This window comes from Passer montanus, unplaced genomic scaffold, assembly GCF_014805655.1.
Source record: "Passer montanus isolate IOZ18808 unplaced genomic scaffold, ASM1480565v1 scaffold37, whole genome shotgun sequence".
In the NCBI taxonomy this organism is placed as follows: Eukaryota; Metazoa; Chordata; class Aves; order Passeriformes; family Passeridae; genus Passer; species Passer montanus.
This window is the reverse complement of record NW_024368485.1, coordinates 2,882,306-2,905,747: the sequence shown is the minus strand read 5'-3', so window position 1 is coordinate 2,905,747 and position 23,442 is coordinate 2,882,306. Positions and strand designations below refer to the sequence as shown.

Below are 23,442 nucleotides of genomic sequence, written 5' to 3'. Positions count from 1 at the left end.
TTAGCTTTCTAATATGTAATTAACATACCACTCAGTGCTCCAACAGCTCCAAAATTCAATGACTTTCCGTCCATTATACTGGCATCACATTCTATCTCACCCAGAAGGTTTAGGTTAGATCCCAGTCCTGCATTTGTAAAAGGAGAATCCTAAAAATAAGAAGAAAACATGATAAGGCCACATCCATAAGAGACTAGATCAAAACATCTGTATAACTGACCTGATGGCACTGATCTTGGTGCAATGCATTTTCTTATTTCAGTTGTTTAATCTTCCACCACAAAAACAAGGACAAGTTGAACAGAGCACTTAAAATTACAATTGACAGCTTTCACTTCTGCAGGGTGTGATACATTTCAAATGTAATAATGCACTAACATAAAAACCAATCACCTAACAATTAAAGAGGATCACTTCTGTGCAAGCAAAAGCCTTACAAGTGAAAATCTCTCCCTTCCCCAAAGTACACGGTTCCCTTGGTCCTTAACCCATCAAGTAACATTTAAGTAACATCTTATGATCACTGCACAGACCAGTCTACCTTTGAAACTCCTAAGTATGACCCTACAGCAAAACAGCACTGTCCTTTTTCTGAACATTCCAGGCCAAGACTGCAGCTCCACATGCAGAAATGATGAACTGGCATCACTAAATTCCACTTGGTAAAATTCCTATTTGACCATTATCACAGGGACTGTGGTCTGGAAGCTTCTTGACTAAAAACCAATTCCTACTTCATAGAAACTATGGAACAACATTTTAACAACATCATAAAGCTAACTCCATTTTTGTTAACACTTTCTGTGGCTTTTACAAACCCAAGGTTGCCAACGAGTAAGTTCTGCATGCTAGAACTGAACCCCATTTTTACCCTTCCATTTCATCAGAGCATCCCCATGACTTTAAAACCACAAAATTTCAAAGTAGCACAGTTAAGCAGTCTCACTGCAAGCTCAATCCAATCCCCTCTTCTATATGCAAGGAATATAGGACAAAGAAATAATAGCTAAATCAAATTTCAGAGGGATGCTGCATGCTTTCAGAGTTTCCTATGTTTAAATTACAACAGTGTAACAACCTGATGTGACAAAGAACAATGTTTGTCTAGACCACCTGTGTACTGCAGAAGTATGATAACTCATTTCACTGATGAGTAATAAAAGCTGAACCAGAAAGCAAATTATTGGAAACAGCTCAAAGTTCTGTCTTATATTTAAAATTAACTGGATGGGTTTTGAATAGTCAAATTTGCAATGAATTTAAAGAAATAAGAGAGGTGAGCACATAGAAATGAAAAATAAGTCTGATGTCAGTTAGCTTTTATTAACTTTCAAATCCTCAAGTAGTGAAGAAATTCAAAATCTGTTCTGCAAGATGTTGACTCAAATTTACAGAGACATGCAAAGACTTCTCAGTGTTTGAGTCACCAAAACACTATCTTTCTGAAGAATCATGAATACAAGATCTCTGATTAACACATAATCATGAAACTGGCCTTCATTTTCTGCTTTTTCCTTCTGAAGCAACACAAGATTTTATCCCATACCACAACACTTCTTCCAATTCACTGTGTATATTCATTTTGTTGTTTATTTTGACAGCAACACCTCACAGCCAGTAAGTAAATTTGAAAAGATTTTAGGATAATGAAACATTTACAGTTTAGACTGCACAAACAATCTGCTGTAGAAAGGGGATCAGTGGGGGAAAATATGTTTTAAAACAGATGATGGCCTTGAAAAGGCAGAAGATTCAGAGTAGCTGCTGGCTTAACTGGCTTCATTGCTCCCCAGGCTCTACAAATATGAAGAAAATTAACTCAGTGAAGTTTAGGAAAAAAGGGAGCAGAGAAGTGGTGGAAGGAATTGAAAGCAAACTGTGAAAGGTACTTGGATGACACAGTAAAACCAGGAATGCTTAGGATGACCAATGCTTGTTCCTAGTGCTGTCCAAGTCCTCTGCCCCTGGGTAATCAGAGTGCAAAGACCTGTGAGGCTGGAAACAAATCTCTCATGTTTTGTTCCAAACACAATCATTCAGTGCATCATACTTAAAAGAATTAGCAAAGAGGAAAAATGTTGTGCTTCACACATTTGTTGCTGCCACAGAGCAGAGACAGCTGTTATCCTAAGAGTAGATGTCATGGACAGAAGGACCCACCAGAAAGAAGTCCTGGTAACACTGTCCAGAATCCCTCTGCACTCAAGGCACAAAGGTCCCTACTATCTGGTAAAGGTAATAATCAAAAGAGGTCAGGAAAAAATTACAGGATACAGAGTTCACTTTATTTCTGAGGATCTCTGTGTGCTACATGCTTTGGCACAGCACCTTCACTGGCACAACCTCAAGGATGCACCAAGACATAATTTACTCAGAGGACCCAGGAACAAAGGGAACATCACCTATTTCTCCCTACAGAATACTACAGCATTTTTGATAAATAAGAACTCCACACCAAATTGGAGATATCTCTTTGGTGGGGTAACTCTCATATTAGGACTCAGAAGGGATCTTACCAGTAACAACATGAGTAACTTCTCCAGCAAAAAGAAATAAAGACCAAATTCCAAGCATCTGTTCAAAATTTCTGCGGAGTTTCAATTAGGTTTAGAATCAGATTGCATTAAATGAAGAAAACAGGCTTAGAATTCCTAAAAGGAAGATGGTTTAACTTCACACATCTGAAAGGCAATCTGAAAACAGCTTTAGAGAAACTGGGTGTGAATCCACAGAATTTTTGATATCTACCTGAGTTTCTCAGAGGTGAGATAAAAGCCTTTGAAACAAAGCAGGGGAAAAACCTTTATTAAAAAAATGGAAACAAGACATTCACACCTACCTCTATGAATAGGCAAAGACATGAAACACACCACACAAATACAATCTCTATTTGAATCTTCATACCCTCAGACAGAGAAGTGCAGTACTGCAAGACCTGACTACCATAAAATGGGGAAGAACACAGCCAAAGCATGTATCCAGGAAAAGAGAAAAAGGTATCTTCAGGAATATACTTTTATTTAAAACCACAGCAGCAATCAGCCTTTGTGTTTCTAAGGAAACTCAAAAAGACAAGTAAACAAACCAAGCCTGAGCTTTGCACATTAACAGCAAGCCTTGCCATCACAGAACACTAAGTAAGAAGAGCAAAAAGACAAACAAATGGTATTCAAAGCATTTTAACAAAATGTAACTCTTCTGTTATGTGAAAAACACTAGACTTCCTGGCAAATACTCTACAAAGTGTCTCTAACTCACCATGTAAACCTGTAGCAAAAGAGGCAAGAGAAAGCTTTAAGGGGTGAAATAAAGCATTTTGTTTTCCCAAGCTACCCATCTAGCAAAAACTCTCAAGCTTCTGAAGGCATAATTTTTATTTACAGAATCCTTTTTATTTCAAAATGTATTTATAAATGTTCTGGCAGCAAATACAGGGCATCCTGAAATTTCTAGCTGTGGTCAAAGTTGGAATGCTTAAAGATGTTACTCAGCTCTGTAACACATCTAGGCAAACAGTTAAAATGCTTGGTTTTCAATGAACATGAAAGAACATTCCATCCATCTTTGATACAGTTTTGGCCACGGCTTATTTGTAACTTCTAAAACAAATTCAAAGTCTAGAGGCACTTCTTTCCACATACTGCAATTTTAGAAGTTATTTTTCTGTGAGAATTTCATGACAATCAATAATCTACAAGATGAGTCACTCTCAATTACACGAGCAAAAATGTTTTTAGACAACAATTTTGTCACAGATTACTCTGCAGCAAAGCATCATAGTAATGCTTTTAATGTTATTTTTCTGTGAGAATTTCATGACAATCAATAGTCTACAAGGATGAGTCACTTTCAATTACACGAGCAAAAATGTCTTTAGACAACACTTTTGTCACAAATTACTGTTGGTCACTCTACAGCAAAGCATCATAGTAATGCTTTTAACTGGAATTAACAACTTCCAGCTCATTACCCATTAGAAGTTCATCTATGGTGACTGCCTTAATATAACAAGGATGCTTCTCCTTGAAAAAGAAATCCTTGGAACTAAGACTGTATATTCAAAAGTCTTAACTATTAGGAAAATAATACCAAAAAAAAGAAAAGAACAATTCCTCAAGAAAAAAGTTCTTTCACTGCAAAATTTTACTGACAACCATATAAACACACTGCTTGAGTATAACAGGTCCAAAACATTCTTTGCATGGATCCACAACAACAACATGCAAAACAAACTGAGCAATTTCAGCAGCAAGGAGATTGGAACCCAAAATGTGACAGCCACTTCCCCATCAATCATATTAACTCCCAATTTAAATGATATTCATAAAGAATGTTCTACTAAAGTTAGATAAAGAAACAAGTAATCTACACACATATAAGTAAAGGATTACACTAAACTTAGAAACTATTTGAAATCTTCATCATTTTTACAACCACTGTATGTTCCTAGTACCTGATCAGTAGACATCATTAAGTGCTCTATAGTCAAAGAAAAGCTTGAAATTGTATAATTTTCTCACAGCCACACATAAATGCAAATCAACATGTGGTTTTGCTGAAAACAGCACATTTTAAGTGGGTTGTATGGGGTCTCCTCCCTCCACAAAAAAAAAACCTGTTTAGTAATTTCATTGTGTTTCAAGAAAAATCCAGGCATCATATGGTGGATGATAGCAAGAGGGCAAAAATTAGCAGTACTGCAAAAATGCCTTTGTGGAAGTAAACAGAGTAAATAATGAGTCTTATGAAATACCTTATCCAGACTATTTTATTACCAAAGGCTGACAGAGGTAACACATGCACTTGTTCCTCTGCAGTACCAGAGTTCTCAAACCACAAAACATACCTGCCTCAACAACCTTATCAAATACAGCTGATGCTTATGAAGACCAGCACAGTTGTTTTAACAATATTCTGTGTCAGCCTTGTTCCTTTGCAAAAGAAATCCACCTTTTTCTCTAGTTAAGTATTACCATTATTATTGTATTCACAGAACACCATTTCACTTGAGAGTTGCACAGTCCAACAAAGAAAGGCACTTAAGAGCCTGGAAAAATAAAATACAGACAGCATACCACAAGCAAACTGTCAGCTTGCTCATAAAAGATCAAGAGCAACTCTTGTGCCTCAACAAGTCTTTGAAGTGATGCCTTTTGGATGAGCTGCAATCCTCTGTAACAGGAGTTCTGTAATTGAGCGGAACTGAGGAAAAAAATTCATCTTTTGTGAGATTTCCATTAAAAGATATTTGTGCCTTGCAAAGATTACAAATGTTTGGAATACAGCATTACAAGTGAGAGAACTGTAAAAGTGATTAAATATCTCAGATAAACTCATAGCAATGTGTCCTACAGAACCCAAAATAACAAGAAGTTACAATCAGCATACTTTACAATGAAATCTGTTATCATTTAATACAATATTCTGTTGTTCTGCATCTTCATTTGGGTTACAGGAAGAACACAAACAGTTTCACACAGAATTTTGTTATTTATTTGCCAACTTCAAATGCTAATACTCATTGTTTATGCTAAAGCATAAGCAAAAGGGAGTGACAGCTCACTATAGTTTGTTGACAACTATAGGTTTGTCAATACAAACCTATATTTTTACTCATAAAACCTTGCAACTAATGAGAAAAACTATTGTGATTGCTTTGTTGACTTGATACGTGTAGTTTGTTTTCCACAGAGCAACAGTAAAACCACCCACCAGTACTAAAGCAGAAGATGCAGATCCAGAAATGACAGAGATGTCAGGAGGTGGTGATCAGAACAAGGTATGAGCAGAAACAAACTATTCCATATGTTGGAAGCTGACAGTTTAACACTTGGGAGTTTCTCATACCAGATCCAAAAAACTGCCACTGCAAACCACACCATTTTCTGGTTTGGGTACAAATTTGACTTTCCCTCAATGTAACTGCATAACTACTTTAATCTACAAGAAAGCCAAATCCCAAACCCAGTACCCCCATTCCAGTAACAGACAGAACCTTCAATTAAGAGATTATATAAATCTCTTAATGAATAAATGAAAGCAGATAATTACATTAATGACTGCACTACAACCTGAACAAAATAACATTTTATCTTAAAAACAGGAAAAAGAAAAAGGTTTTGTGCAACAGAACACATAAAAATAGTACCCAAGACAATTGCTGAACCAGAAAGTGGAATGATGGCAGCATCAGCACAGATGTAGTAGCAAGACAGGTAAGGAAAAAAAAGGTTTCTGATTGTAGTAATTGAAAAAAACTTCTTCATTTCATCTTAGAGCCATAACTTGTTCTACAGAAGCTATTTCGGAGTATTTAAATCTACTAAAGAAAAAGAAAAGTCTCTTGGGGATAACAAAAACATATAAACTATTTACCCCAGACACAGCTGCAAAGAGATCTACAACTCTTCGGTTAAGCTTCTCAAAATATGTTTTTCTCTGTAGCTCAGGAACACAATAAAATCACAACCCAAAGCAGATTTTTATTTTTGTTTTCCACTGAGGAAGGAGATGACACACAAACCAGTCTCATGGAGTGAGAAGAGCCTCAGTGAGCTTAGGGAAGTGCATTGTAAATAATTCCATTAGAGAGATACCCACTGCTCTCTGTGGGCTATACTCTAATGTGTAAGATAACACATGAAAGCATATTTGAACAGCTCAGTGAGACCCACAGGAGTGCTAACAGCCAAGGCACTTGCCAAGTTCACAGAGTGACTGAAGCCTTGGCTCCCAGTCAGCATGTCTAACACATACTGAAGTGTGCACTTACTGCCTGCCTTACGCTATCCCCACCAAGTACATTAATGAACACTTTCCCAACATCTGGATAAGCAAATCTACTGCTAATCCTCTTGGAATACTACCATCAATTCCAAGTGCAGGAAATTATTTTTACAGCACAACACTTACCTTGCTTTCTTTTCTTTTACTAATAAAATTGGAGAGGAAGAAGCAATTACTACTTAGAGGAGAAGAAGGATACCTGTTTCCATCATTACTGTCATGAGGGATTAGTGGATCTGGGACAATGACCAAACTGCTTCATTTACCACCCAGAAATGTTTAGCTTTACTCACTTCTACATTATTTCACTGAAGGCAGATGCTATAAAAACCTCATCACTCCAACAAGACACTTTTCCAAAAACCTCACCAGCAGCTGCTCATCAAGATGTTCTATCTTAATTAACAAGTACTGTTTTGAAATAAAAACATTACTTGCCCTATTCCTCTACACATATTTTGCCATAAAAATCAGAACCAGTAGGATATATTTTCCCTCTCTAAGAAGCAGAGCCAGGACAACCTGTCTGTAGCTCAGCAAGACAGAAATGAAGTTCCTTACAAAGTGTTCAGTAAGTCTTTAATCACTGCATTTATTCTTAAAGGGTAAAGACTATCTGATAAGGCATACCTAAAATAACAACCAAATTGCACCAACTAGAAAATTTTTATTCAGTCTGCTTTCTATAAAGTACTCAAACACACATTTACACCAAAATACAGTGGAAAAGCAAAAGATCAAATTAGCGTAGCACAAAACCAAAAATCCACTGAGATTGCCCATTTAATACCCCCCTACAGAAAGGTCTGGCAAGATTTACCCAAGAGGTGTATTTACTTCTAGTCAGAAATTCATACCTCTAATTCAATAAGTGCTGCAGTCACTGCATCTGTTGCAAGAGCACCAGCCTGGAGCTTTTCAATTGCCTGTAAAACACAAGTTTTAGCTGACAGTTAGGAAATTCTATTATTCTGTGACTAAGTCTCACATTTTCCTATTCCTGTATAAAATAAAACCTTCACCAAATTAGTTTAAAATATAAGAGGGTGGAAGAACAAGAGGCACTGGAAAAAGTCAGTATGAACCATATGAGGGCAGATCTGAAGATATGATTTTACTATGACATTGTGACACTGCATTTAGTAGCAGATTTCTGCATAGTCAAATTTCTCAAAATAACTTCTTATATTTCACATCCTCAAACACCAAATGTTTCAGCCAACAAATTTTAACTTTTCCTTCCAAGACTGAACAAGAATTTCTAGTACCACATATAGCAATTACCATAAAAATTGAAGAGAACTTCACAACTTCATCTAAAAGCCAAGACAAATCACGTAAGATAATGTTACCTTCAAATTACATACCCACACAACAATGAACTTGTAGAGCCTAATAGTATTTATTAGATCCATACTGAACAAGACCTTACAGTCAAGCTTTCTCAGGGAACCCCAGAAAACAACTCTGGCTGCAAGACAAACCTGAAATTGTTTATTCTTCACAGAAGTTACTGATGTTGGCTACTCAGCTCAAGAGCAGCTACACAGGATCTCAAATTGGACTTGAATTCAACAGCAGATCTCACATAACTAGCTGGAAAATTACTTTCACTGGGGCTAAAAAAGCCAGTGTTAAGTTTGGACGATTAGCGAGGCCTCTCATTACAAAATTAGATTGGTATTAGGATTGAGCAACAAACTGTAACACGAAGTGATAATTATCAGAGACCAACTCTGAGACTCTTATAAAAATCCTGCCAAGCTCCCAAGCTCCTTCTCCCTGGAGAAAGCAAAAGACATTAAAAATTTTAGAGAGAGGTCTTCCAGCTACTCATTCAACACTTAAAAGACAGGACTTGCCAGTTCCAAAGCAAAGTTCTTGGAAGAGATGAAAACATATTAATTTCAATGGAAATTAAAGTCTTGCCATTTCTCCGTTTCCAACTTGGATTTTTTTGTTTTTGTTCTTCCTGTTTCTACCTCCCTTCCTATTAAGAGGGTAAGAGCTACCTTAAGAGCTTTAAGAATAAAATAATTATAGAAACTCCTGCGCTCACAGAGCAACCTGCATGCTAGAGTTTAAATTAACTTGAAAGAATGGACATGGAAGAAATCAATCTGCAGACAGCATACTTAGCTCCAGAAACCCTGGAGAAGTGCAGGAAGCTGTAGGAATTCTCCTTGTAGGTACCACTGTGACCTTCTCTTGCTCTCCCACTACTCAATTGGTGTCTGCTATTTGCCAGCACTGATGAGAATGTTGCTGCATCTCATGGCCATGGCACTGTCCTGTCTCTGTATCATCTGAACTGTTTCTGCTCTGTTTTTTCCTAATTTCTTTCTATAAACACATCCAGCCCAAGCAGCTAAGTCCAGGTATTTCTTGTGTACCCAGTACAGGACTGTGGAGCTGGGGACACGTACCTTCTGGCAGGCTCTTTTGCACACATGCTTGTACTCTTTAGCTTTGGATTCAGAATGATAACCTGCACCTGCAATTGAAACAAAAGGAAAATATATTGTAGTACCTGGCAAACTGCAGCCTGTAGCTCACACAGAGATTTAAGACACAGGCAGATACAGTGTTCCTCATTCTGGATTACGTTGGCATTTCCTTTTTCTAGCAGTGATTGACAATTTTATGTATTCCAACACAGAATCAAACACACTCAGTAAAATACAGGATAGAGATCATATATCCAGAAGCATGCAGGTATAAATATCAGCATCAATCTCTTCCTATAAAAACGTTCCAAGAGATTCCAGCTTCATTCATTCTTGGAGGATTTCCAGCATAGCTTTTCTCTTTACTGTCATTTACTGGGCAAACCTTCAGTTTTAAGTCAAACTCTGATTTTCTTTTTTTCACAATTCTGCTCATTTTCTCATGTTTATGCTATGTTTTTAGAGCTTGTTACTCCTGACTTAGAACAAGGAGTTCCTTCAAATGAAGATCATACAGATTTTTCATCTTTTTCTTATTCTCAGTCTTTGTATCTATCCTGCTGTATTGAACCATTCTGCCCTATTTTGAAGCCACTGCCCCTACTTCCATACCTGAAAAGTTTATCAATGCCACCATTCAACTAAATGCAACATCAGAAAAACAAGAGTAGAGCACATATTTAAAATCTACTTCTGTTTTACCAGGTTCTGCACCTAAAAACATGCTTATATTTATGTCAACTTCCCTTTGCTCACCTTTAGAAATATTAGTTTTGAGAAACTCTAATAAAATAATCTTTAATACTAACACCAAAGTGACCCCGCAAAGGACACTATATTGAGCAATTTCATTTGCCCTTAAAATAGAATACCAGGGTCATCAAACATCAACCCAGAATAGTTTAAGGTTTGGGGCTGTTTTTTTCACCTTAATGATTTTATAAAGCAAGTAACATGTTGGCTTTTCAAATATTTTAGGCATGACCAGGCCACTTTCCTCTGTTTCACCTCATGTACTCACACAGATGCTCAAAACAAATATACACCCAGATATAAGCATTGTTAACTTCATGATTCATAGCACTTAAAGAACCTATGAATGAAGAATTTATGAGCAAGACACACATAACACATAATTTCCGTATCAGATCCGAGTAGAGGAGCCCTTCATTACACGTGGAAAGAATAAACAGTAACTCACTTAAACATGAACAAGATCAGAAAAATAGACTTGGAAGAAAAAAATGTCAGAAGGGTAAAAAGAGTTCTGCAACAAACAGCCCAAGCAGATTTCAGAAGGTGTTAGCTGGACTGTCCTCATGGATAAGCTAGACAAGAAACCATCTCCAGTGGAAGGACTGTATTTGATCCTTCTGTAGGTAAAGAAACAGTGAAATATCTCCTTCATTTTGTAGGTTTACCAAGCTTAGCAGACAAATACAGAATATGACATTTTATAATCATTTATATTTAGGGGTTTTCTTTGTCAAGGAGAATAAAAATACCATCCAGAACATCCAAATAACTACATTTTGATGAAGAGTTTCCAGTGCAACTTCCAACCAAACTCTTCATTCTGAGACTTGAACACAGAGTTAATATCACTTTATTAGCACACTAGTAGTCCAAAGCCAGTATAAAATTTTTGCTGGCATCTAGTTTGATATCAAAACATGCATTATTTCCATTCCAGCTGTTCTGCTTCCACATCTTACCTGCATGGACAAGCACAAATCCCACTCGTTTCCCTCTTTGGGTTTGCTTTGTTTCGGGCTCTTTGACCACCACTTTTACAGCTGTAACCTGAGATGATTTGGAAGGTAACACTTCTACTGAACTTATCCCCTTCTCCATGGTCATACATTAGGATCACCATCTTCTACTGGGAAGGAGCACACTTCCATTCAAAAATAAACTCTGGAGAGAAATCATCCTAAAACCAGATCAGATATATATGTTAGACACTGACTTCAAGAGAAGAATTTCACACAAATAACCTCAGAAAGAACTTTTGAGATAGAAGTTTGAACCAAGGGGAACACTCCTCTCCAAAGCAGGGTTTCCAAGTTCTGCCTCTCCCTAGACAACAGCATTAATGAGACCAAAAATAATCAAAGTTCATGCAGCAAGCTGAAAGCAGCCTTTTCACTCCAATATAACTTGAACCTTGTCATGGATTGACAACGATCTTGCCAGACACTGGAAGGAACTGCTAATGTAAGTTTTGCTTTCCATAGGGTCCTGCTTTCCAACAATACAACAAATTTCTCCACTCATCACATCTAACTGGCACATGGCCCTTTAAAACACCACACTTCTTCCTTTCTATGAAGGGAATACCTGTTTGAGATCCTATAATGAACTCCTATTCGTCTATACTGTTTCATCCCATCTCCTAATAATTCCCCACCAATTTGCAGCAGGAAAACAAATAATTAACTTTTTTTAAAAGACAAATTATTTCTAAAACAAAACCAAGTAAGCCTAAAACAGTCAAATAATGTTTGTCTGGGTATGTAGAGCTACCATGATTACTAGTGAACCTCAACTTGCTTAAGTCAAGCTCAAATAATTTAGTAACTCTACTGGTTTTGATGGTTACCCTTAACATGCTAAGGAAATTAATGTTTATAGAAAGCTAATGAAAATATCGTCAGTATTGTCTAGTACATGAAACAAAAAAATAACAATACAGAATGATGTATTTATCAGGAATTGCCAAACAAACTGTATTTACTGCTGCTTTTATCCACAGCTTACTACCTATTAATCCTGACACAAAAGCATTTGTCTAGCTCAGAAGGTAAAACAGAGACATTCCACACACTGAATTACGTAAGTGAAAAGCATGTAGTGCTGATGCAGAAATGGAGAAAACCTCTGTACTATATTAAGATAACTTATATATTAAGAGCTAGATGAATTTTAAGGTCCCTTCCAATCCAAACCATTCTCTGACTCTCCACCACTATATTCCATCTATCACTCCTACCATCTCAAAAAGGACTTTGTAATCCAAGAAAACTGGAAGGTGAATAGAATGGGAAAAATGAGATGTTTAATGCATAAGACTTAAACCACTAATTCTTCAAATGCTATATGGCTTCCTTCAGCAATTAAATACCACTCCATTCGAATGGCCCAAAGTATGCAAATGATGTTTAGCAAGTTCTGTTCTGCCACAGAACAACCTGGCTGGTTTGCCATAACTGTTCTTTTAATAAAAAGAATCAGCACAGCTCTGGAGGAAGTTATTTATTCACCATAATTTTTTCCTAAATATTAAACATACCTAGTAATCTTCATACACTTATAAATTAACTTTTCAAAATTAAACATGAATTTATTGCTATAATTATATATGTCCTGATACAAAATGAAAGGCCACTACAATACATAGGCTCTACAGAGAGAAAGTGTTTATGGATTACATCCAATTGTAATGGTCACTTGAAAAAATTCTAGAGCTAAGATTAAAGTATTCATCACTGCATTTACTTGCTTTTTACCAAAAATAGTAAAGATGGCTCCAGCAACCATTGGCCCTCTTTGCTGCATCTTGCTACACCCTGCAGAAAGTCACTCCTGCAACAAGGGCACAGCAGAGACTTCAGTAAAGACACAGAGGAGCAAGTAAGGAATTGAACCTCTCCCAGGAATGGAAGAAATAGCATGGTAGTAGGGAAAGCAATAATGATAATACAATAACTTTTGAAAATTAAGATGGAGATGTCACTTGAAGGCTTACTAACTGTGTAACTGCAGGCTGAAAATCCTAACAAGGGCTTAGCACAGAGCTGGGTCTAAGGATGTGTTTATTTCTAGAGAACATACAGGCAATCCATCTCTCTCTCGTTTGCTTCCGTTTGTAACACTTCCTCCACACCAACTCAATTTTCTCAAACACCTCCCATCTCAAACTGCTCTTCAAGTCCTCTTACATTTCATTCACAAACCTGCTGCTTCCACTTGTTCAGCTCCCACTGGACCCAACTTTTCCCTTTCAAGCCTCTTCTAGCATTTCTGTTCTCCCTCCTGGGCTGTCACGCTTCCATCACTCCTGACACCATTCCTCCTTGCTGCCCATTTCCCGCTCCCCACCTGCACAGCGGCAGGAACGGCGGAAGAACACACAGCAGCGTGACAGCAGAGCAGCAACCCGAAGGGTTTCACCAGAGCAGCGGATGCCCCGACCGCGCTGCACAAGCACCCGGGACTCCGGAACGGGCGCCGGGACAAACCCGCGCGAGGCCGGGGGCGAGGCAGCCGCTCCCGCCCGGGGCGCCGCCGTGGAGCGGCCGGTCGGGGCAGCCCCGCGGAGGCGCCGCACTCACCCTGCACCGCCGCCATCCGGGACCGCCCGCTCGCCCGCCCGTTGCCTCGGTGAGCGTGAGGCATCCCGCCCCCGGGCCGCGCCCATTGGCCGGGCCGCGCCCCGCGGCCGGAAGTGGCGGTACTGTTGATTGGCGTTCCGCCGGGCCAATGGCGCGCGGGGCGGGCATGGCGGGGCTCCCCGCTCCGGTCCCGCTGCACGATCGGCACCGGGCATGGCATCTCCCTCAAGGGGGTGCATAGCAACCTCCGGGGTTGTTACCGTGAGCCCCAGGCCAATATACGTGTGTCTCATATCAATATGTGTGTATATCGTATCGATATGTAATCAATACACATATCATAGAATATGTAATGTACCTCTATATGCAATATACATGTCTATCATATATATATATAATATATAATACATAATTAATATATAATATATAATATATATAATTTATAATATATAATATATTATATATATCGTATATTATCTATAATATAAATATTATACATTATGCAATTTATTTATATAAATCTATATAAATGCACATATATAAATATATAAATATGGTACATACCAATATATCAATACACATATTTCTATCAATATGCAGGTACCATTTATCGATATAAATAAATATAATCCAATATGCAATACATCTATATATCAACATACAGCGTAGATACATATCATGCAATATGCAATATATTAATATGCAATGTACATATGTATCATATCACTACTTATATATATATCACAGTATGCACTATATCATGCAATATGCAATATATTAATATGCAATGTACATATGTATCATATCACTACTTATATATATATCACAGTATGCACTATATAATACAATATACAACATACACATATCGATATGTAGGATAGTGTATATATATATCTACACATATATATGTACACATATATATCATATATGTGCAGATATATACATATCTACACATACATATATATCTACATATCTACACTTATATATATTTACATATATATTTTTATATATATATCTACACATGTGACTTCTGAGAGCTGCTCAAAACTAAATTTATTGATTAAAAATACATATATTTCATAATAGACTTGCTAAAGGCCGGGCCAGAGGGTCTGAGTGAGTGGCTGCTTTGTCTCACTCTGCCCTTGCGTTTGAAAATTAAGATAGAGATGCCACTTAAACACTAATTAGGAGTGTAACTTCAGGCTGAGAATCCTAATTAGGCCTTTGCATATATTTGTGTCTTAGCATATATTTATTTTTACATATGGTTGACTTACCTCAATAATTTCGTAACACTTCCTCCTCATCAGGTTAATTTGCTCAAACCACTTCCATCTCAAAATTTTATTAATGTCCATTTACACGTCATTTAGAAAACTGCTTCTTCCACTTTGTAAGATCACATTGGACCCATCCTTTCACTTTCAAACTTCTAGTATTTATCATTTCTCCTTCCTGGCTGTCATACGTCCATCAATACTGATCTTGACCCTCCTTGGGCCAAGGAGGTCATACAGTTTGCTCTTCTACATCTTTATAGCTAATGAAACACTAGTGGAGGCATGCACAGTAATGTGACTCCTGAAGAACATGCACAAAAATGATTTAAGGACTTGGGGGTGCTGGTGTATGAGGCTGGACATGACAATTTTTCATCCTTCTGCTTCAATGAGCATTTAACCATTGTGTTCTGCTAGAGATAGTTTGTTTTTCTTAATTTCTGTCCACTTTGTTGTAGAAGTGGTGTAGAAAACACATTGTTTACTGAAGCTGCCCTCCCAGCATCAACGACAGCGGTATATGAATCCCATTTCCATGATACCTTCTCTGGTGGTCACTATCATCAGTCCTGGGAACCAGCTGTGTATGTGCGAGACACTTCATTATCCCAGTCCACACGATCCACTGTGCCCAAAGTGCCTCCACACTTCCAGCTCATTGCTCCTCTTCTTCGTAGAACCATGAGATGAGCCCAGATGTCCTTATAGATTTACTTATATTGTAAATTTATTTTAGCTGACACCTCAAATTCTCATTTGCAAAGCTCAGCCTTTTAAAGTTGAAACTCTAAAGCTTTTATTATATCAAGACAAGGTTGTTCTGTTTGCAGAATTCACTTAATCTCTTGCTCAAGCTGCACATGAGAAGTGAAAGGATATATATTATACAAAAGATTATTCTGACCCCTCTAGATGAAGTGGATTTTAACTCAGTTTAGTTTTCCTAGGAGTATGCTCAATATGTAGCTATTGCTCTAATGTGACTCCTGAAGAACATGCACAAAAATGATTTAAGGACTTGGGGGTGCTGGTGTATGAGGCTGGACATGACATGGCAATGTGCTCTGGCAGCCCAGAAAGCAGCCCTGTTCCACAGCCCTATTCCAGGCTGCATGCAAAGCCCTGTGGGCAGCAGGGGAGGGAGGGGATTCTGCCCCTCTGCCCCCACTCTGGTGTGACCCCACCTGCAGGGCTGCGTCCAGGTCTGGGGTGGCCAGCAGAGGAAGGACATGGAGCTGTTGGAGTGAGGCCAGAAGCCACCAAGACAATCAGAGGGATGGAGCGGCTTTCCTTAAGGAAAGACTGAGAGGTTTGGGGCTGGAGAAGAGAAGACTCAGGGGTGACTTAGTAACTGTGGCCTTCAGTACCTGAAGGGAGCCTACCAGAAAGATGGTGAAGGACTATTCACTAGAGCATGGAGTGACAGGACAAGGGGGAACGGCTTCAAACTGAGAGAGAGTTGGTTCAGATTAGATATTAAGAGGAAGTTCCGAGCTGTGAGGGTGCTGAGGCACTGCCACAATTTGCCCAGACAAGTTGCGGATGCCCCATCCCTGGAAGCGTTCAAGGCCAGGCTGGATGGAGCTCTGACCAACCCGGTCTCCTTCAACCTGGAAGCTGCCCAAAGCCCTGACTGCGCTGCAAAAGTAACTCTGAATGCTGAGAAGGCGCCGGGACAAACACAAACACACGCGAGCCTCGCACGGAGGCAGCAGGAGCCGCTCAGGCGCCCGAAGCCCCGCAGGGAGCGGCCGCGGAGCCATGGGAACGCAGGGGCGGACAGGGCCGGCGCTCCGCTATCCGTGTCGCAGCGGCAGCAGCGGCAGAGTTCGCTCCCGAGCGGGCTCAGGTCTCACAGCGAGGCCTGACCCGGGCGGACCCGGGCGGACCGAGCAGCCCCGCGCCGCCGCTGGCCCGTGACGTCACCCGCAGCGGGCCGTGACGTCACGCGGAGAGCCTGCGTGCGGGCCGCCTCATGGCGCTGCCGTCAGGGCCCCGTGAGACGCGGGCTTCCTTCCCAGCCGGCAGCCAGCAGGACCTCGCCCACCAGACTTAAGATTTTAAAGATAATTTTGACAAATTCTATTTCTGCAGCACTTCCTATAGGACTTTCTAATAACACCAGTTTCATTCTGGCCCGTGATGTCACCCGCAGCAGCCCATGACGTCATGCGGAGAGCCTGAGCATGGGCCGCCTCATGGCGCTGTCGTCAGGGCCCTGAGCTGCTCTGTGGGCAGTGGGCTTTGTTCCCAGCCGGTGGAAGCTCGCCCGCCAGACTTAAGATTTTAAAGGGAATTTTGACAAACTCTATTTCTGCAGCACTCACAAATAACTCAAATTTCATTCTGGCCCGTGACATCACCCACAACAGCCCGTGACGTCACGCGGAGAGCCTGCATGCGGGCCACCTCATGGCACTGCCATGAGGGGCCTGAGCTGCCCCGTGGGCTGCGGGCTTTGTCCCCAGCTGGCAGCCAGCAGGAGCTTGCCCACCAGATTTGAGTTTTTAAGGGAATTATGACAAATTATATTTTTGCAGCGCTTACTGTAGGACTTCCTAATAACACAGATTTCATTCTGGCCCATGATGTCACCCACAGCAGCTCATGATGTCACGCAGAGAGCCTGCGCGCAGGCCACCTCATGGTGCTGCCCCGTGGGCCGCGGGCTTCGTCCTCAGCCGGCCACCGGCAGGAGTTCGCCCACCAGACTTGAGTTTTTAAAGGGAATTTTGACAAATTCTATTTCTGCAGCACTTACTATAGGACTTGCTAATAACACCAATCTCATTCACTAGCCGGAATCCATTTCATAGCAAATAAAAACTAGCAACAGATTGCTTACGCTTCTTGCCGTCATCAAGAGAAGTGTGTTTGCTTTCATGTTTTAACCTGAACACAGGTTATACTGTGTATTAAACATTAATAATTTGCACTGCACTGGCGAGAGCCACACAAAGAATCGTGAATGGTTTGCCCTGGATGGAGCTTTTAAGGAACATCTAATCCAAACCCTCCTGCTGTGGACAGGGACATCTGGAAACTAACTTTTTCACCCCCAGACTTTATTCCATCTCCACCACATCCTAATTGCCCTACACAGGATCTCCCCCAGGAATTCAGAAGGCTCCTTCCTGGCCTGCCTAATAGTCACAGAAAACCTTTCTATGTTTTTTTTCCCAATAAAAATGTGCTTCCACTTTTGTATCATTGACTTCTTTTTTCAAAGACCAGCCTTACATTTTTTTTAACAATGCAAAATATGTCAGGAACAAATGCAAGTCTTTTTGAACACAAGTTTTTGGCACACAAAACTATGTGGCTTTTGGAGAGCAGCTTTTGTCTTCCACATTACCAGGTGCTTCCTATTCTGTTGGACAAAACTACAAGGAAATAACATGCAACTCCACAAACCCTCAGGAAATCTTTGGCTTTCTTTCACAGACTTTAACCTGAGGTTCAAATCCAAGTTGCGAGTTGCTTTGTTGCCTTTTTTTTTTGGTTTTATTTCAATCCTTTGTTATTCTTGACAGCACTGAACTGAACCAAGGAGATTCCTCAAAGTACTTTTTTCTTCTCATATGGCAATAGCTACATTTGAGGTAGGACAGACTGATTTGAGAGAAAAGGAGGATGTTGTAAAAAAAAGAGGACTGTAACATGATACTAGCTTTCACATTATATATATTCGTTTTTGCACTGATCATAAGTATTCAGATATAATGTTTATTTAGCTGTTTGTCAGTATAATAAAATCTTTAAGTACGTACTGCATAGTTTATAGAAATAGCAGTGGGGTGAATATATTATCTTATAGGCCTTAGCTGAACACTAGGTGTTAAACTGCCTGTACATGGTGTAAGGTGGTCATGGTGTTCCCCTTTCCATTGACTCAATCCTCCAACTGATAAGACAACCACGACACAAACCAGAGCACCAGAGGACAATCAGAGAATACCATGTCAAATTTAAGGAGGACATACTAAATCCTTCCCAGAGGATGTGAGACAGCACGATGGAGACACAAGAAGAAGTAAAATATGTTGACCTGACACCCAGGATATCATGCAGATAAGCCAGAGTGTGAAGAAGCCAAACAAAGGAGTTCCTAAAACATCAGAAAGGTCCCAAGAATGTTTAAATAATGTATGAAACACATGAATATGCATGTACCTCAGCAATGTAACCATATAAAGATAACACTGTCAGGATATATCAGTGTGTTCTTTGGCTGTCTGCCAGGAGCACCCCAGAGCTGGACTTTTGTCTCCTATTTCATCCTTTATTAAACTTTACAGAAATTCTTTACCTTGAACTCCGCTTTTCACAGTGTTGTGGAAGTGTTGCAATGCACTTGCCTTCTGGCTGCAGCCCTTCTTCAATGCACAGCATTGGCCACCACCAAGGCAGCTTTGATTTGACCTTTTGTGTTCACCTCTCTGTCCTGTGTAAGGTCCTCTGCACCCTCTGCCTCCCATTTTCCCTTTTTTGTCCAGCTGTTACATCTCTGGCTAAGAAAGAGGCAATTTCTGTCTCACTCCTTCTCCTGACTCTCAGCTACACACATTTTAACTTGACCTGGCTGTCAAATCTCCTTTAGGTTGGCAATGGGTTGAAATTACAAAGGTAGGGCTGTCATACTGATAGATAGACAATATCACAGAGCCTTTTGTTCTTTAGGGAGGAAGCTAAAGCCATGTCAATGTTGGGTCCTATACCATTTTCCAGAACTGCATTTCAAATCCAAATGTCTGTTTTCACTTGTTTTTTGATGCCTTTACTTAACTTGCCCTCTGCTGTTGGTGACAGTTTTCAAACTGGCCAAATGTTTCTTGGGGTTTTTCTCCTAATTTCTGGTCCTTACTCTTATGTAGATTTGTGAAAAGGTGATCTCATTCTGTAAATCGTTCCTCAGCATCCAGGTTTGAAGTGAAAGGTTTTCTTTATTCCTTTTACAAAGATTCCAACTGTGTTTTAAAGCCTGGAGGTTGCGGTTTTTTTTCAATTTCTTATTATTTTAGATTTCTTCTTGCACTTTGTCTTTTGAAACATACTCTACTGGTTTTACTCCCTAATATGATAAAAAGCTTATCTGCTCCTTTAATTTTTCTGGGCAAAATTGTCTATTGAAGTCCTTAGACTTCAGTGAGGTTTCACAAAACATGTTCCAGGCAAGAATTACCTGAACCTTGGGGACTTCACCTCAAACTTAAGGACAGCCAATTGGACAGAAACCAAAAAGTCCCACCTAAGGAATTTACTAGAAACAGAAGACAACAAAGGAAATCATTGCTTTTGTGAGGTGTTTTACCAGGAACAAGAGCCTCTTGCCCCGGCTCAGTTTTTCTCTGTAAAGAGCTTTGCTATTTTGCCTTTTATTAAAACTTTTCTGTTTCCAGCACTGCCACAGAAGCCATTTTATGGCTTCTGCTGATTTTATGCCATCTGAGGTGGCTGAGCTGTCTCGGGTGTGATACAGATCTCCAAGAGCTTATAAGATCTGGCTTGAGGAGATCATTATATCACCCATCTGCCCCCGTTGTCCTTTCCCTGCTTCCTTGTCCCAGAAATACAAAAAGAGGAAGGTCTAAGTGTACTGGGCAGGATTTCAATGCAAAGCCAAGGGATTTTTGCAGTGCCAAGGAGCTCACAGGACACAGTCCAGGAGAATTTGCCCATGAATTTGTGGCAACCAGCCGTGGGATGGGGTGTCTGTGAGGATGGGCAAGGAGCAGGGCTTGCCAGTGGGGCTCACTGGTGGCTACAAGCAATGCTGTTCAAAACTCAGCAGTGTTGCACTGCAAGACAGAGCTGGAACAGTCCTGAGTAGGGATTACTCATGTTAGTGATGAGAGGGATAGAGAGTAGTAATGACCTTAGGTGACATTATCTAGACTGGGTCCAGAACCCAGACAAAAATACTCCCATTTATAATGCTGTATGTTAAAGACAGAAAAAAACTTCAGAACAGACGTTTTTGCCACTTTTTCTTGCTTCTTACAGGAATGCAGCAACATAGTCCTCTACATTGAGGTCCATTTTTACATTAAGAAAGTTACAGTTCTTTAAAGTATTCTAGGAATTAGTGAAAATTACTGTGCCATCAGAAGTACCAGTGTTGATTTTCTTACCACAGCTACAAAACCTAAGGCATTTAACATGATTTAAGACAAATGCAAAGCAAACTAATTGCTCTAGTAGTTTTAAATATAGATCAAAAATAAGTTTCTAAGATCTTCTTTAGAAAACCCACATTATTTTGGTTGTTTGCTTTATTTGCTAAAAAAGTATGTGATAGCAAAACTTACTGTTATTTTTGATACTATCAAAATATGAAAAGGACAAAAAACCAACTTGCTATTAATTGGAAATAATATATTTAATTTGTAGATTGAAGGAATGATTGAAAACATACATGGCTCTTCATCTCTTGTTGTCTGATCTTCCTCAGTTTACAAATAAATCAAACTCTCTTGTCATTTCCCCTTGTAATATTAGAGCTTTAAAGGCCTGGCTTACATTCAGCATGAGCTCTGCTGGTTGCCAGCTTGGAGACAAATTACTTTATAACAGACCTCCATAAGTTGCTAGAAAAATCATTTTTCTCCCTTTTAACAGTTGTGGTTTTTAATGTGTTATTTTACTTCACTGCCTTCACTTTTGCTGGTTACATGACATCTAGTGAAAGTGAAAAGTAAAATCATATCTTAAAGTTGAGAGGTTGAAACTTCTAGATTCTATTTTCATGTTTAAAAGAATTAAGTTGTCAAAACCATCATCTGTTTTGTTTACATCCAGGCATATGGATTGCAGGAATTCTAGATTCTTACCAGATTTTCAAGACATGCTTCTGCTGGAGACACAGAAAGCATGTCAGATTTTGCTCACATTGATCTGGAATCATGGAGATTAGATGATGTGATTTGAATTACTAATTAGCAATTAAACCTTGTTTTTAAGGGAAAAAAAGAGGTTTTAGAGCTAATCATTTTATAAACAATAATAATAAAAAAAATCTCATCTAAGGTGCATGCCAGGACAGATCCTGAAGTTCTCCAGTTCTTCCCAACTAAGATGCCCCCTCAGCACTCAGTAACTTGAGAACAAATCCAACAACAAAATAATGTGATTACATAAAATGATCATACATTAAACATTTACAGGTTACCAAATACACATTACTGTACAACAAAATAATTATTTCAACCAATAATTAAAATCACTATGAAGTCTACCTTCACCTTTCCATGCATTTTGTCTTGCTATGATATCCAAGTAGAGGCAAGGCTTCCTAACAGGAGAAAGTAGCCAGCATATGTCCATGTGACAACACAAAATAATTTATACCATCTAATTTCAATAAGAAATCTCACAATTTGTGACTTCTAAATTTTATAACCAGATTTTTCAAATGACTCCTCCAGCAGACTGCTTGTCAAGGACAGAGGCACTGCAGGAATACAGAAAAGAGTCACTCAGCATGTCTGGGCAATCTTCGGGAGCAGAGATCCACTGATTCCATGTTGATTTCCAGCTATAAAAGCACCAAGCTGAAAAGCACCAATAACACAGAAGTGTGTGGTAGAACTCAGCAGGGTTAGAGGACTCAAGAGTAAGTGCAACTTGGTTTTGCCTTTCATTTCACAACTAATCTGTTTTCCATACAAATTACTAAACAAAATTATGAGAGATTCTCTATGGACCCAGTAATAAAACAAAGTAGCTCCGAGGATGTTCAAATGTTTATGAAGAGTAACGACATTTAAAACACTCTCAGTCTGCAAGTATTCCATAGGCACATCATTGCAAAGCACTCCTGTAAAATCCATCTCCACCTCTATTTGTATATTATGTTCCTTAATACCTTTGGCGGTTTTGGTCACTCTACAGCCTCCCATCTGCTAATCCAGCTCCCTTATCTCATTAATATACTGAGATAAATTTACTTGAAATAAACACTGGCTTTGATTATCAACAGTTTTAACCTCTGATTTCATAGAAGTCTTTGTTTAGATTAGTAGAACATTTTAGAAATTAAAAATGTCTTTAAAATAGAAAATTACCTTTCAGCTCCTTGTTTCTAAAGTTTTCAGTCTTTCTTGTAATGCCATGTTATATTTCCATTATAGCTGATACAGCAAACCTTTAAAAAAATCCCAATGGTCACAATCCAGGGAAGAGTGATCATTTTCTACTTACTGTATTCTCCCTGCACCTTTGATATCTTTGTCACCAACACTAACAAGGCCAAACAACATTTTCTAAAATTGTATCATCTAGTAAAAAATCCCAATGGTCACAATCCAGGGAAGAGTGATCATTTTCTACCCACTTTATTCTCCCTGCACCTTTGATCCCTTCGTCACCAACACTAACATGGCCAAACAACATGTTTTTCTAAAACTGTATCATCTATATCTACCTTTAATTTTTTTCCTTTCCCCCTGTCCCTTTTTTTAATACTTGCAATACTGGAAGACGTTGTAGAAGTATCATATTCATGGAAATGTAATAACAATAGAAAAAAGTTTATTTTGATGTAATTTCATATAGATGTGAAAGAAAAAAAACCACAGCTAGTACACAACATTC

At 39.2% G+C, this 23,442-nt stretch overlaps 1 protein-coding gene across 3 annotated transcripts in view; it reads right to left on the bottom strand.

The window, feature by feature from the left end:
• The window catches only part of TASP1 (taspase 1), a 79,136-nt gene extending 65,488 nt beyond the window's left edge, over window positions 1–13,648 (bottom strand). For 2 of the 3 annotated variants that reach the window (XM_039717150.1, XM_039717152.1), the window contains exons 1-5: window positions 13,568–13,648; window positions 10,949–11,166; window positions 9,213–9,280; window positions 7,644–7,712; window positions 29–149 (exon numbers count right to left, since the gene is read on the bottom strand). In XM_039717150.1, the coding sequence (XP_039573084.1) occupies window positions 29–149; window positions 7,644–7,712; window positions 9,213–9,280; window positions 10,949–11,093 (403 nt within the window). In that variant the 5' untranslated portion in view covers window positions 11,094–11,166; window positions 13,568–13,648. Of the gene's footprint in view, window positions 1–28; window positions 150–7,643; window positions 7,713–9,212; window positions 9,281–10,948; window positions 11,167–13,334; window positions 13,495–13,567 lie in introns of those variants that run through there. The other variant, XM_039717151.1, reaches the window with a different exon arrangement.
• Window positions 13,649–23,442: the final 9,794 nt, after the last annotated feature.